This window comes from Lucilia cuprina, chromosome 6 (assembly GCF_022045245.1).
Source record: "Lucilia cuprina isolate Lc7/37 chromosome 6, ASM2204524v1, whole genome shotgun sequence".
Classification (NCBI taxonomy): domain Eukaryota; kingdom Metazoa; phylum Arthropoda; class Insecta; order Diptera; family Calliphoridae; genus Lucilia; species Lucilia cuprina.
Genome location: NC_060954.1, coordinates 36,878,850 through 36,891,425, shown reverse-complemented (window position 1 = coordinate 36,891,425; position 12,576 = coordinate 36,878,850). Strand labels below are relative to the sequence as shown.

General features: G+C 30.5%; 1 protein-coding gene across 1 annotated transcript; it reads left to right on the top strand.

Moving 5' to 3' along the window:
• The first annotated feature begins 3,747 nt into the window (after window positions 1-3,747).
• Window positions 3,748-8,945, top strand: LOC111678559 (ATPase inhibitor mai-2, mitochondrial). The gene is made up of 4 exons (XM_023439950.2): window positions 3,748-3,833; window positions 3,957-4,023; window positions 4,635-4,776; window positions 8,417-8,945. The coding sequence occupies exons 2-4, from the start codon at window positions 3,983-3,985 to the stop codon at window positions 8,546-8,548; spliced, it is 315 nt and encodes a 104-aa protein (XP_023295718.2). The 5' UTR covers window positions 3,748-3,833; window positions 3,957-3,982; the 3' UTR covers window positions 8,549-8,945.
• The last annotated feature ends 3,631 nt before the right edge of the window (window positions 8,946-12,576 follow it).

The following is a 12,576-nucleotide window of genomic DNA, read 5'->3' as shown; positions in this document are numbered from 1 at the left end:
ATAAATTTTGTACAAAAAAATTTAAATGGCAAAAATAAATGGTGAGTTTTATGTTCTTTATAATGATAATAAATAACTTATTTTTTAAGAAGCTTCAATTTCTATGAATTTATAATAAAATAATTGTTAATAAAAAATTTTTAAAATATTTGTTGCGTTTGCAGTTTACTATTGATTCTAAAGAGAAATTTAGGAAATGTGTTTGTCTTTATAGGATTGTAGAAAAAGAGTTGTGTAAAATATAAAAATGAGTGGTAATGGTTAACTTTATTGGAGTATCTCAGGCAACTCCTGCCGATTGCGTGCTTTACGTCATGAGGACAACGTACTTTCTATCGACTACTATCTTCTCGTTGGTAGAAGGAGAAGTTATGCCTTTAGAATGAACACAAGTTTAATCAAATGAGTCTCCCGACAACTAAAAAAATCTTTAAAATCTGTCCACATAATCCTGCCTTAATATGTATACGTCTTAGTCCAACTCTACCCGATGCTTGCGGTATTCATCCTGACTACCGTATTGTCGTCAGTAGAATATATTACACTGATTATATGATTTCCATCAGAAAACATACAAGCCTCTTATGAATAATAAATTCCCGGGGAGTTTGATTATATGATTCCCATCAGAAAACATACAAGCCTCTACACCAGTTTATATTTGAGTTTTAATGGTCTCCACCAGGTTATATCGTGAGTATTCTATGGTCTCCACCAACAAAAAACATAACCTTACTCTGAGGTAAAACGAAAGCACGCGTTTAATGAAGACAACATATTGCCAGGTTATCACACCGACCTATACCTTCATATAGGAAGTTGGAGCATCCGGACTTGATTTCATCAAAAGTATTAATGGTCTCCACCAGAAAAAAGTTCCAGAGTTTTAATGGTCTCCACCAGTTTATATTTGAGTTTAAATGGTCTCCATGGTCCAATTATATCGTGAGTATTCTATGGTCTCCACCAACAAAAAACATAACCTCACTCTGAGGTAAAACGAAAGCACGCGTTTAATGAAGACAACGCATAACTTAGAACAGTTATACGAAGTAGCGCATTAGCTGTTCATTGTTTATGTTTTTGAGTGAAAACTTGGCCAGCACTAAGGGCGGGTTTCCTACTCATCAGTTAAACTAGGCTTAACTTGCTATTAGATTAAACTCGGAACAAATTTAGGCGGACTTTAACCGATGATTGTGTTTTTCAGTTTTAGATTTAAGCTCAGTTAACTTTGTTAATATGGCCAAGTTTTCACTCAAAAACATAAACAATGAACAGCTGTTTTTTGCAAACAATACTTTTGTAAAATGGAAAATTTTGGAAAAATGTTAAATAAACATTTAAAACAATAATTAATAAAACAAAACAAATCAGCAAATTGCAATTTACTTAAAATATTATGTTTTTGTTCTTCCGAAATCATTGTTTTATTGTTTTTGTTAATTGTGTTTTCTCACTTATAACTTGAGTTTAATTGGCCAATTACACTCAGTTAAACTAAGATAATAAGTATCTTTACTGATAACTGAAAAACACGAAACATATATTAAACCAGGTTTAACCAAAGAATGAAGATTATCATTATCAGAAAAACTCGCCCTAAGTGGCACAAGTTTTGGTAAAATAAACTCTCGTTTCTTTAAAATTCTGTAACCACACCACCAGACTGTTTTGAATTCAGTTTAAAAAACATGGTCCTCCGCCACGTTAATTTTGACAAAGAGGTTATCCCCTAAACCTGTGGTAGCACTCTTGAGCATCTGAACAGGAGTGTCTTACTTAGACTGAATCTCCAGTCATTCTTTAGACACAACTGCTACCATCGTTGTTTACGTCCTCTCACAGTGTCGTCAATGATCGAAGTTTTCTCTTGTACAGTGGGCATAAATGAGACAGGATTGTTGAACAGAAGGAAGAGGTGCTCAGGGCTGCTTTATTTTATAGACAGCCAGTTGAGTACTGTCACCTGGACTCTAATAGCATGGAATTCAAAACAGCCTGAAGAAATCGTGTTTCCGAAATGAATTGCCGTTCCTGTGAACATACCAAGCCAATAAATATGGTAAGCGAATCTTTGGAATACTTCTGATAGACCATCCACTGTAGGAAACACATGTGTGCCTGATGAAAGAAGTAGTTCTCTTTCTCGTCATATAACTAAAATGTTGGATCTAAAATTATTTGTCTTTTGCTAATTCCAAAAAAAAACATTATTTTAATCATAATGAACTTACCACTATAATAGGAATAGTCTGTAAATAGAACCGATAAAATAATATACTGTTACCAAAATATGTCAATAAACCAAAAACACTAAAGTACCTATACCGAAATAAGTCCAAATACCGATAAACGATAAAGTCCCGGTACCGAATTAAGTCAGAATACCAATAAATTATCACCATTTCAAAACGGTTTATTTTCGACTTATTCCGACTAATTTCGACTTTTTCCGATTTTTTCCGACTTTCTTCGACTTTTTCCTACTTTTTTCGACTCTTTCGAACTTTTCGACTTTTTCCGACTTTTCGGCATTTATCGACTCTTTCCGACTTTTCGACTTTTTCATAGACGACAGTCGAGTTATCGACTTTTTTGGAACAAAATAGTCGACTTCAACTTTTCGACTTTTTTCGACAAAAAGTCGATTGTTCGATTATTCGAAAGTCGATTTATAAAACCCTAGTAAAAAGTCTATATTCTCCTATGCCGAATCTTATATACCATTCACCATAGTGTTTAAGATTTTTTTTTAATATGTATTTCCAAAATTCACATTACGTTCATATATACTTTCCCATCTCTGTAAAAAAGAAAAAAATAAAAACAACAAACACAAATTAGAAAAGGTCGTTGTTGTTGTTTCCAGCGGTTTACTGTTTTTTATTAACAAGCGACGTACAAAATTTTTTAGATGTCGACAAAATTTTCAAAGGTCTCAGATTGTTTCTCTTATATTGTTATATATAAACCGATTTTGCGGACATGGCTTAGTCGACTTCGCTATCTATAAGGATCTAGAATATATATTCTTTATAGGATCGGAAAATTATATTGTAAAAATTACAAACGGAATGACAAACTTATATATGTATACCCTACCTACGAAGGTGATGGGGTTTAAAAATAAAATTATTTGAATCATGCTGCTCAATTGAAAAACAACTATGAAAACGAAATGAATAAATGAGAATAAAAAACAAATATGATGGTATAGTCGTGCCGACAACATGATAAACTACACCAGTCAGTGTGGTATGTGAAATTATATTTTAAATAATAAAAATTTAATTCTTAAACGAGATTTTCAGCAAGAGGGTTTATAGGAGAGAAGGGGTAAATATCGACATATCCTTATAAATTTTGGTAGAGGAATTTACATCTACTTTGAGGGCAATGCGAAATAATGAACCGATTTTCAATAACGTTTGTGCTTGGGCTAAAAGAAAAGTATGTGTCAAATTTCATCAAATTATCTTGAAAATTGCGACCTGTAACGTGTGCACAAGCTTTGCATGAACACATAGGCATACGAACGGGCATAGCTAAATCGACTCAGAAAGTGATTCTGATCCGATTGTTAAACTTTAAGGTAGGTGTGTGACCAATATTTTTGTTTGTTACAAACATTAGCGCAAACGCATAATACCCACCCCACTACGGTGGTGTAGGGTAAAATAATGCATAAAACAACTAGAAAAAGCGGCAAAAAACGAAAAAAAGAAGTTTCTACTTTTTCCAGATAATTTTTAGCAAAAAAACCGACAGACTGATTTATTCAACTTGTAGTCGTTGCAAAGTAAACTTGTATTTTTTTCAATAAGATAAAGGTGAATAAATAGCACAGACAGCTTTTCTATATATTATTTATTTCATTGTTTTTTTTTTTTGATGGAGTCAGAAATAAAGTGAAAATTAATTTTAAATATTTTTTTTTTTTATTTTTGTTGCAGTTGTTAATTTAAAAAACCAATTCAAAATGTTTGTGGCCAGACGCAGTTTGTATCCCGGTGGAGTGCAGTAAGTTTTTACAGATTTCCTTTTTTCAATAATAATTAACAATAATTATTTCGTAGTTAAATTTTTACATATAATTGCGTCTTTAGTAAATTTATAGAATTTTTAACATTTTAAATAAGTGAATTTCAACTATATACATTATTTGTTATTGTTTTTCAACCATAAATGCTTTGTCATTTAATTTGAAACATGGAATTTTAATGCAATTTATTTTTAAACATTTTCTTTAATTATTTTATACAATACACTACCATAGTGGGTTGTGTATTATGACTTTTTGCTAATATTTGTGGCACATATAGATAAAGTATTCCGATTTGCGTAAACTAAGTTGTTTTTCATTAGTCCAAATTTTGCAATATGTGTATAAGTAGTCGATTAAAATGTCCGTCCATTCTTACAATCAAACTGTAGCTAATTGCATGAAAATTGTTATGGGATCACAACAAGAATAGAAATTATTGACTTTGATCTAATAATTCACCTCTAGACCCATTGGTTTTATCGGAATATATAGCAACTTTATCTTATATAAAATACATTTCATAATTTCTTATTTGTTTTTAATATTTTTTTATAAAATTTACTTCTGTTTCTTTTGCATTTGCTAGATTTGTCAGAATGTGTAGCAACTTGGGTGAATTGGGTAGTGGTGCTGGTAGAGGAGGTGGCGGTGGTGGTTCCATTCGTTCAGCCGGTGGCGCCTTTGGCAAAATGGAAGCAGCTCGTGAAGAAGAATATTTCTATAAGAAGGTAAAGTTATAAAATTTCTTATCGTTTGTTGTTATTTTTCTTATAAAAGTGTGTTGAAAAATATGTATGTATTTGCAATTATTCAATTAGTATATGTATGTGTACGTAACTTTGTACTCAGATTTAAGTTGAAGAAAGTACATACAGTTATTATGAGGTCATCACATTCATATGTTGTTTATTTTGTTTTCAAGAAAAAAGAATAATTTTTTTTTAAATTCTAATTTTGAATGTACATTATGTATGTATTTTTTTATATAATAATTCCATTGATTTGTTTCTTGCTGAAATCTTTATGATTTCTAAAAATTCCACACGTGTTGTTTTTATTTTTTTTATTTCTTTGCTTTTAAAAGTCATTTAAAGGTGGTGGTGTCGTTTCTTTTACACTTAAACTCTTTTTTTAATTTAAACATGTATTCAGTCACAAATACAGCAACAACAAAACTTTCAATCAATAATAAGCCGGTATAAACAAATTGAAATAGATAGAAAACTTTAAAGAATGTAGGGTAAATGCACCTAATGTCGGCATCACCCAGTAGTCGGCATCTTTTACATAAAAATGTAAATAAATAAGAAAAGCTGTACAAATTTATTAAGGTTTGATCTATATTTCATAGAAAATATGGTCTTTTTGCTTTATGAAATGAGTAAATTTAAGTAGGATTACTAATTTCCTCAATATTTGACGTTTTTTAGTGACAGCTTTGCAGCATTTGTAGTACTGTCAGTTTTCTTAAAAAAAATTTAGTTTTAGTGCCACCTTAAACAAGTGAATATTTATATGAAATTAAATGAACTATTTGACAAAAATTGATTTAAATGAAAGAAAACAGTTGAAATATTCAATTTAAAGTGAAAAAGTTAGTTAAAAATATATTTTTTTGTAATTTTAATCGCTGCCGCCATTAGGAACACAATTTTTTATGAATTCTTATTGTCGGCATAGGGGTGCCGACTACTGGGTATTAAGTTCGATCATACGTATTCTATAGTCGGCACTCTAAAATTAATTATTTCTCTATAGAAAATTGGGTATATTACTATGAAAAATTTCTATATAACAATTTTCTCTTCAAAAATTATATGTATAACAGTTATTTTTGTAAAAAAAATTATGTATAACACTTCTCTATAAAAATTTATGTATATTACAATTTCCTCTATAGAAAATTTATTGTACAACATTTTTTCCATAGAGAATTATGTGTATACAATTTTATGTATAACAATTTTTGATACAAAAAATTATGTGTATATCAGTTTTCTCTATGAAAAATTGTGTGTATACCCTTTTTTCTATAGAAAATTACTTCTATAATAGCTTTTTCTACGGAAGATTACAATTTTTTACTACAGAATATAATTTTCTATACAAAAAATATGTGTATAACAGTTTTTTCTATTAAAAATTTTGCATATTGAAATTTTTTCTAACAAAATTGCTTCTTGACTGTGTTTTTACAAAAAAATTATGAGTATAACATTTTTTTTCTATAGAAAATTCCTAGTATGACAATTTTTCTATAGAAAAGTGTTCTTATTATAATATCCTCTACGAAACTTATGTTAAATTTTTTCTTATAGGAAATTGCATATTTTTATAAAAGATTTTCTTTAAAAAACAGTACATATAACACTTTTCCCTATAAAAAATTACTTTTTTCTCTAGCAAAAAATATAATATTGTACAGAAAATTGCATGTATAACTCTTTTTCTATAGAAAAAAAATGTTATTATGGATACTTATTACAATTATAATTATGTTTATAACATATTTTTCTACAGAAAAAACGATATTATTACAGTTATTTCTATAGAAAAAATTTAATTAAATATTTTCTTTGGAAAATTGTGTATATATAACTTTTTTCTATAAATAAATATGCTTTTTTCAAACAAAAAATCTACTGCCGACTATAGGGACATTTTTTGTCGAACTTAGGAACACTGGTGCCGACTATTGGAAAATGTGGAGTTTTTAACAAAATTTACAAATTACTAAAAACTAGTTATTTGTTTTTCAAAAAAGTTAAATAGATCTAAAACTTAACTAAACACATAATTGAAATAGCTAAAAATAATCGTAATAACATTTACCGACTCTTTAGGGGGATAGTTTGAAAAAGAGAAAAAAGTTAAACTGCCGACTATTGGTACATTTACCCTATTCATTAAAATTTTCTTAAGAGTTTAAAAGTACATCCTTTAAGATCCTAATGACGGTCTATTGTGATTCCCTTAAAAAGGAGAACAAGGAATATGGAAGTAGAATATGCTGTGTTCAATGGAGCAGAAACTCTAAACTTGAGGTTACAATTGATGACATATGTATTTACTCGCTCAGCTCTTGTCAATGCAATCAAGCTGCTTCAGAAATCCAATTGGAAAAACATCAAAATGCTGTAAAAAGGACAAATTAACTCGGAATCCTTCCAGTCAAGGAACACAACGTCATGTTGACTAAACAGGTTTGAAGTAGTAATTACAACTTGAAGATCAAGCAGATAAATGTCCCCCTGGGGCATGTAAGGAAGGACTTTCGTATATACAAGGAAAACAGACGTATTTATGTGCAGTGTCCGATAGATCAGTTGTCGTATAAGGGAGATTTGAACAACATTCATATACCGTATGAATGTTGGACTTGGATGAGGTCACCTCTCAGTGAAACTCATTGGAAAAACGTTTAAGCTGCCAAAATGTAATGAGCTGCTTACAAATTATTTTGGAACAATATCAGCCAAGGAGTACAATGTCATGTTGACTAAACAGTTCTGAAGGAGTCATTAAAACTTTAAGATCACACAAATAAATGTTCTCCTAAGGCATGTTAAAAAAGACATTCAAATATACCAAGAGAATCAACGTGGTTATAAGCAGGATCTGATATATTAGTCCTCTTATATGACAGCTTTGAAAGACATCATATTAATTATATTTTGTACTTCGAGTTCATCAAGTGTAGAAAATCTGCCACCAAAACAAGAGTAGTTCTAGCACAACTAGGAAAGACATGGAGCAACAGACTTGATAGTGTGTCTCCATGAGTCCTAATCATCAAACGCCCATAGTAAAGAAAATCTACCACCAAAACAAGATTAGTTCTAGCGCAACTAGGAAAGGGATAGAGCAACAGACTTAATCTGGACAATCATGAACAATAATTCCCAGGGAGTTTATTCCCTTTTGCATGCTTTTTGTATAGGAGAGAATAGGCCTGAATACTTATGGTCACGCCTATATCGTTCCGTGTCTCCAGGAGTCCCAATACATATTCAACTAAGCAAATCAAATTAGCTTTATCTAATATATTTTTTGACACATCCTGTTGAAGTAGTACAATTTTTGGGCCTGGACATTCTTTCCACTATAACGTTGTTGTTGTATAATATGATTCGAAAAGTTTGAATACATATTTTTTCAATCTTCCAATTTTTATCATTTTACTTGTTTATCATGCACATGCTATTTTTTATAAACCGATAACGGTTGGAAAAAGATTACATACATACATACATACATACATACATACATACATACATACATACATACATAGCTACACAACAATACAAACAACATATTTGTTTTTATTTAATAAATTATATAATTTATTCTATTTTTTCTAAATTTTAGCAAAAAGAACAATTGGAACGCTTGAAGAATGATCAAATCCATCAAGCTGAATTCCATCATCAACAAATCAAGGAACACGAAGATGCCATCAAACGTCATAAGACTTTCTTGGAAAATTTGTCCAAAAAGTAGACTACCTACAACTACTTTTCTCTACTAGCGTTTAAACACCTAAACATATTTTCTTCGTTAATATAAGCGAACGAACGAACATCACTGTCAAATGTTTCCTTATGTGCTTAAAGGGACAAAAAGCCTTAAATTATAAACAATTATTTTGCTAAATAATATAAAATGCTTAGCTTTTTTCGCTAAACGAAACTAAAGCAGAATTAAATAAGTATAACAAATATATTTTTGTCTTGTTTCTAAAAAAAGAAAAAAAAATGAATTATTTTTCTACATTCTTGTGAGGAGCAATACTCCATAAATTTTTATTTTTTTAATAATATATTTATGTATGTATTTAATTTTGTTTTCCTTCTCTTTTGATAAGAATAAATAAATCTTTTTTGATTGAAAATATAAATATTTTACTTTCTTATTTCTTATCGCTTAACAAATATTGAGAGAGTTTTTTTAGCCATAAGCAAATAATTTGTTTTTGCATTTCTTAAATACTTTTAAAGTAAACACAGTGTACGTGTATAATTAAATAATTAGTTTTATGAGAATTATATAATCAAACATTAATATAATGTTGTTTTTCAATAAAAATCATCTAAAAGATTGTTTTTCGTATTATATATTCCAAATAATATAATGTGTTTAAAAGTCCACACAAATCCAACTTATAAAATATTGATGCAGGACAATTTTTATGAAAAGTGCTCTTGTTTTTGATTAAGCATTCATTTAAGTTCAGGGGAAATAAATAGTTTTTACCCAGCAGTTCGACGGGACGGTCTCGAACTGACCACTTAACCTACCACTTGTGGTGGCCCCTAGCCACCTGACTACCTAGGTGACCAACCATTTCAACATGGGCTTGTCCTACGAGGAAGTCAATCATCACTCTACACCCTACAAAAAGACAGTAAAGAGACGATTGCTTCCGCTCTCGCTTACAAAGGGGACACTAAAGTGACGACTGTCTTCATTCTCGTTTACAAAGAGTTTATTTGTGACGAAAGACCAAAAACATACGAATTGGAGTCAGCCAGGTGGTAAGATATTAATGGAACTAAAATTTAAAAATTTCAAGTGTCTACTCTCTAGAATACTATGGGACAATAATGTGACTATTGACCCGAAAGATATAAATTGGAGTCAAGCAGATGGTGGCATAGAAGTAGAAAGTAATAATCATTTCTCCAAAAGATGAGTAAAATAACTACTTTCGGAAGTACAACAAAAAAAAACTACTTTTAAGAGTATAATCTCTAGGTTACTTGAGGACAGTAAAGAGACGACTGTCTCTGATCCCGCTTACAAAGAGGACACTAAAGTGACGACTGTCTTCATTCTCGATTACAAAGGGTACATTCGTGATGAATGACCCAAAACATACGAATTACGATCATCCAGGTGGTTAACTATTAGTGGAAATTACTGTCTTTTTTGTATGCATTGACTCTTTGTCGAACTGCTGGGTATTTCGTATTAAAAACTATTGAATCCACATCATTCAAAACAACATAAAATTGAAACAAAAAAGTTATATAGGGTGCCTTGATAGGCTAGATGGAAGTGTGTTAGCCTGTCAGTATGGGAGGTCCCACCAACGGGCGTATGGTCATCGTCACCATCGTGCTCAGTAAGTTAGGTTGTAATTGTATTGTCATGGACAATTGAAAAATATTGACGGTTTTTTTCCTCCAAAATCATCTGGCAACAGTTAAACAATGCAACAATACACAATGACTGGCAACACTATGTATAACAGTTGTTTGTCGAACTACAATTTATTTAAATAGGCAGCCTAAAGGTATGCTTTATTATTTTTTAAGCTTAAATTTAATTTCCCTAACGACCACTGCACTTAACTAATTACCAGTGTTGCCACTAAAATGTTGATTCATGTTCCCAAACTTACACTGGAAGACACCAAAAAGTGTCCAATTTTAAACTGAAATTCCGAGTTTTCCCCATTATCATTAAATATAGCTGATACATGTCTCGCAAACAGTATCGTTGCAAGAAGTATATGTCGACCTAGGGACACACAACTCTTATTTGCGTGTCGTGTGCCGTTAAGTCTGTTTGGCCGCAACAGTTTTTGAAACTCTCTTCATTTGCAAAGTGCCGGTTTACACAGGGAAACTTTTGATTTTTGCGTGTGAGAAAAATAGATAAAAATATTAATCATTTCTTTTTCACACACACAAAATCAAAAGTTTTGTAGACCCGATCAGCACTAGAAACTTTTGATGAGGAACTTTTTCATAATTCTCTATTGAAGTTTCCTTAATGTTTACACATAGAAACTTTTGTTTCAGAAACTATGAGTTAGACCTGGTTCACACTAGGAAACTTTTGTTGAGAAACTTTTGATTTTGTGTGTGAGAGAAAGAGATGGTTGATATTTCTTTCTCTTTCTGTTTCACACAAAAATCAAAAGTTTCCCAAAAAGTTCCCTAGTGTTAACCAGGTCTTAATTGCATTGATTTGTTGTACGAAAAAGAAGAATTACGAAACAAGTTTCCGAGTACGGGAAACTCCGTACCGCGAGAGAGATGAATGTTTTTCTTTCTCTCTTTCTCAAAAGTTTTCCAAAAAAAAGTTTTTTACTGTGGACCGGCAGTTATTTCAATGTATACATAAATGTGTATCGTAAACAAACAGTGTTTCCAGACTTAAAATAAAATATGTATCAAATATACTTATTGCTGTGGCTTTTGTGGTGATTTTTGGGAGGGTATATTTGGTTCGTGCTGATGAATTTGGCACATGATCTTCTATGGTACCGTAGACAAAGCCTATTGAAAATGTTTAACATGGGTGATTTATTACACCTAGCTCCCATACAGCTGGACCCACCGAATAGGGCTTTTTAGTTCATAATTATGCTTAATATATTCGTATGGCGACAAAAAGCTGCAAAACCAAATTCTATACTAGACTTGATGACCCTCACGAATTCTATAATTATAGGGCCTCATATTACCCTAGCCCCTATGAATAGCCCCCATCAAAATTTCATTTAAATGTCCACAATTTTATTTAACAATAAACGGTTTAAGTATATTTGAGGCAAGGTACAATTGAACTTAAATGACAACTAAATCACATTTAATTTTTGTAAAATTTGTAGGGTATTATATGGTCGGCCTCGCCTGACTATAACTTCTTACTTGTGATCGTTTTGAGCACAAACAGCAAGGTTTAATATTGTGCTCAAAAACATCAAAGGGATTAACATCAGATTAAATTTATTTTTGTATTAAATAAACCGATTTTATCGCTAACAAAAAAACTCGCTCTAAAAGATATAAAATGATGGCAACATTGCTGATTTTGCTTATCCTCTTTCTTGACTACACCAACCAAAAATATTTGCATTAATTTTTAATTTATGCATTATATTAAATTTATAAAATTTATATAATGTTGCAAAACTTGTGCTATTAAGTTATTACTAAAATTCTGAATTATTTATTTGTAAATCTAATTTTTAGTCAATTGTTTTATTTTAAATTGAATATAATATCAATAAAAGCAACAACCAGTTTTAAGATAAAATTAATTTAATAGTTTTTTTTTATAATTAACTGTATATCGATGACGATGCATATTATTTGTTTTTAATAAAAAAAGCAATTCAATGTTAACATACAACAGATATAAAGTTGCAACCAGTTCCTATAAATATTAATTTGTTTGACGAATATGATTCTAAAAAAAAATATACACTCAAAGAAATTTTAAAGGGAACCCTTTGGGGAGGGTATATTGGGTTTGTGCTGATGTTTGTAATGCACAACAAGTAGGAAAGTATAGTCGGACATGGCCGACCATATAATACCCTACACCATGAGTATATTTTTAAAATTTTTACTTTTATAAAGAAACTTTTATGTTGAATATTTTTTCAAAATATTTAAGCAAAAACTTAAATTTCTAAATGAGGCTTTATATAGGTCAAATTGGGCCGATCCTCGGTAAATTTGGGAAAAGGATATATTTTTAAATAACAGTTTTGTTGAGTTTCATTGCGATAC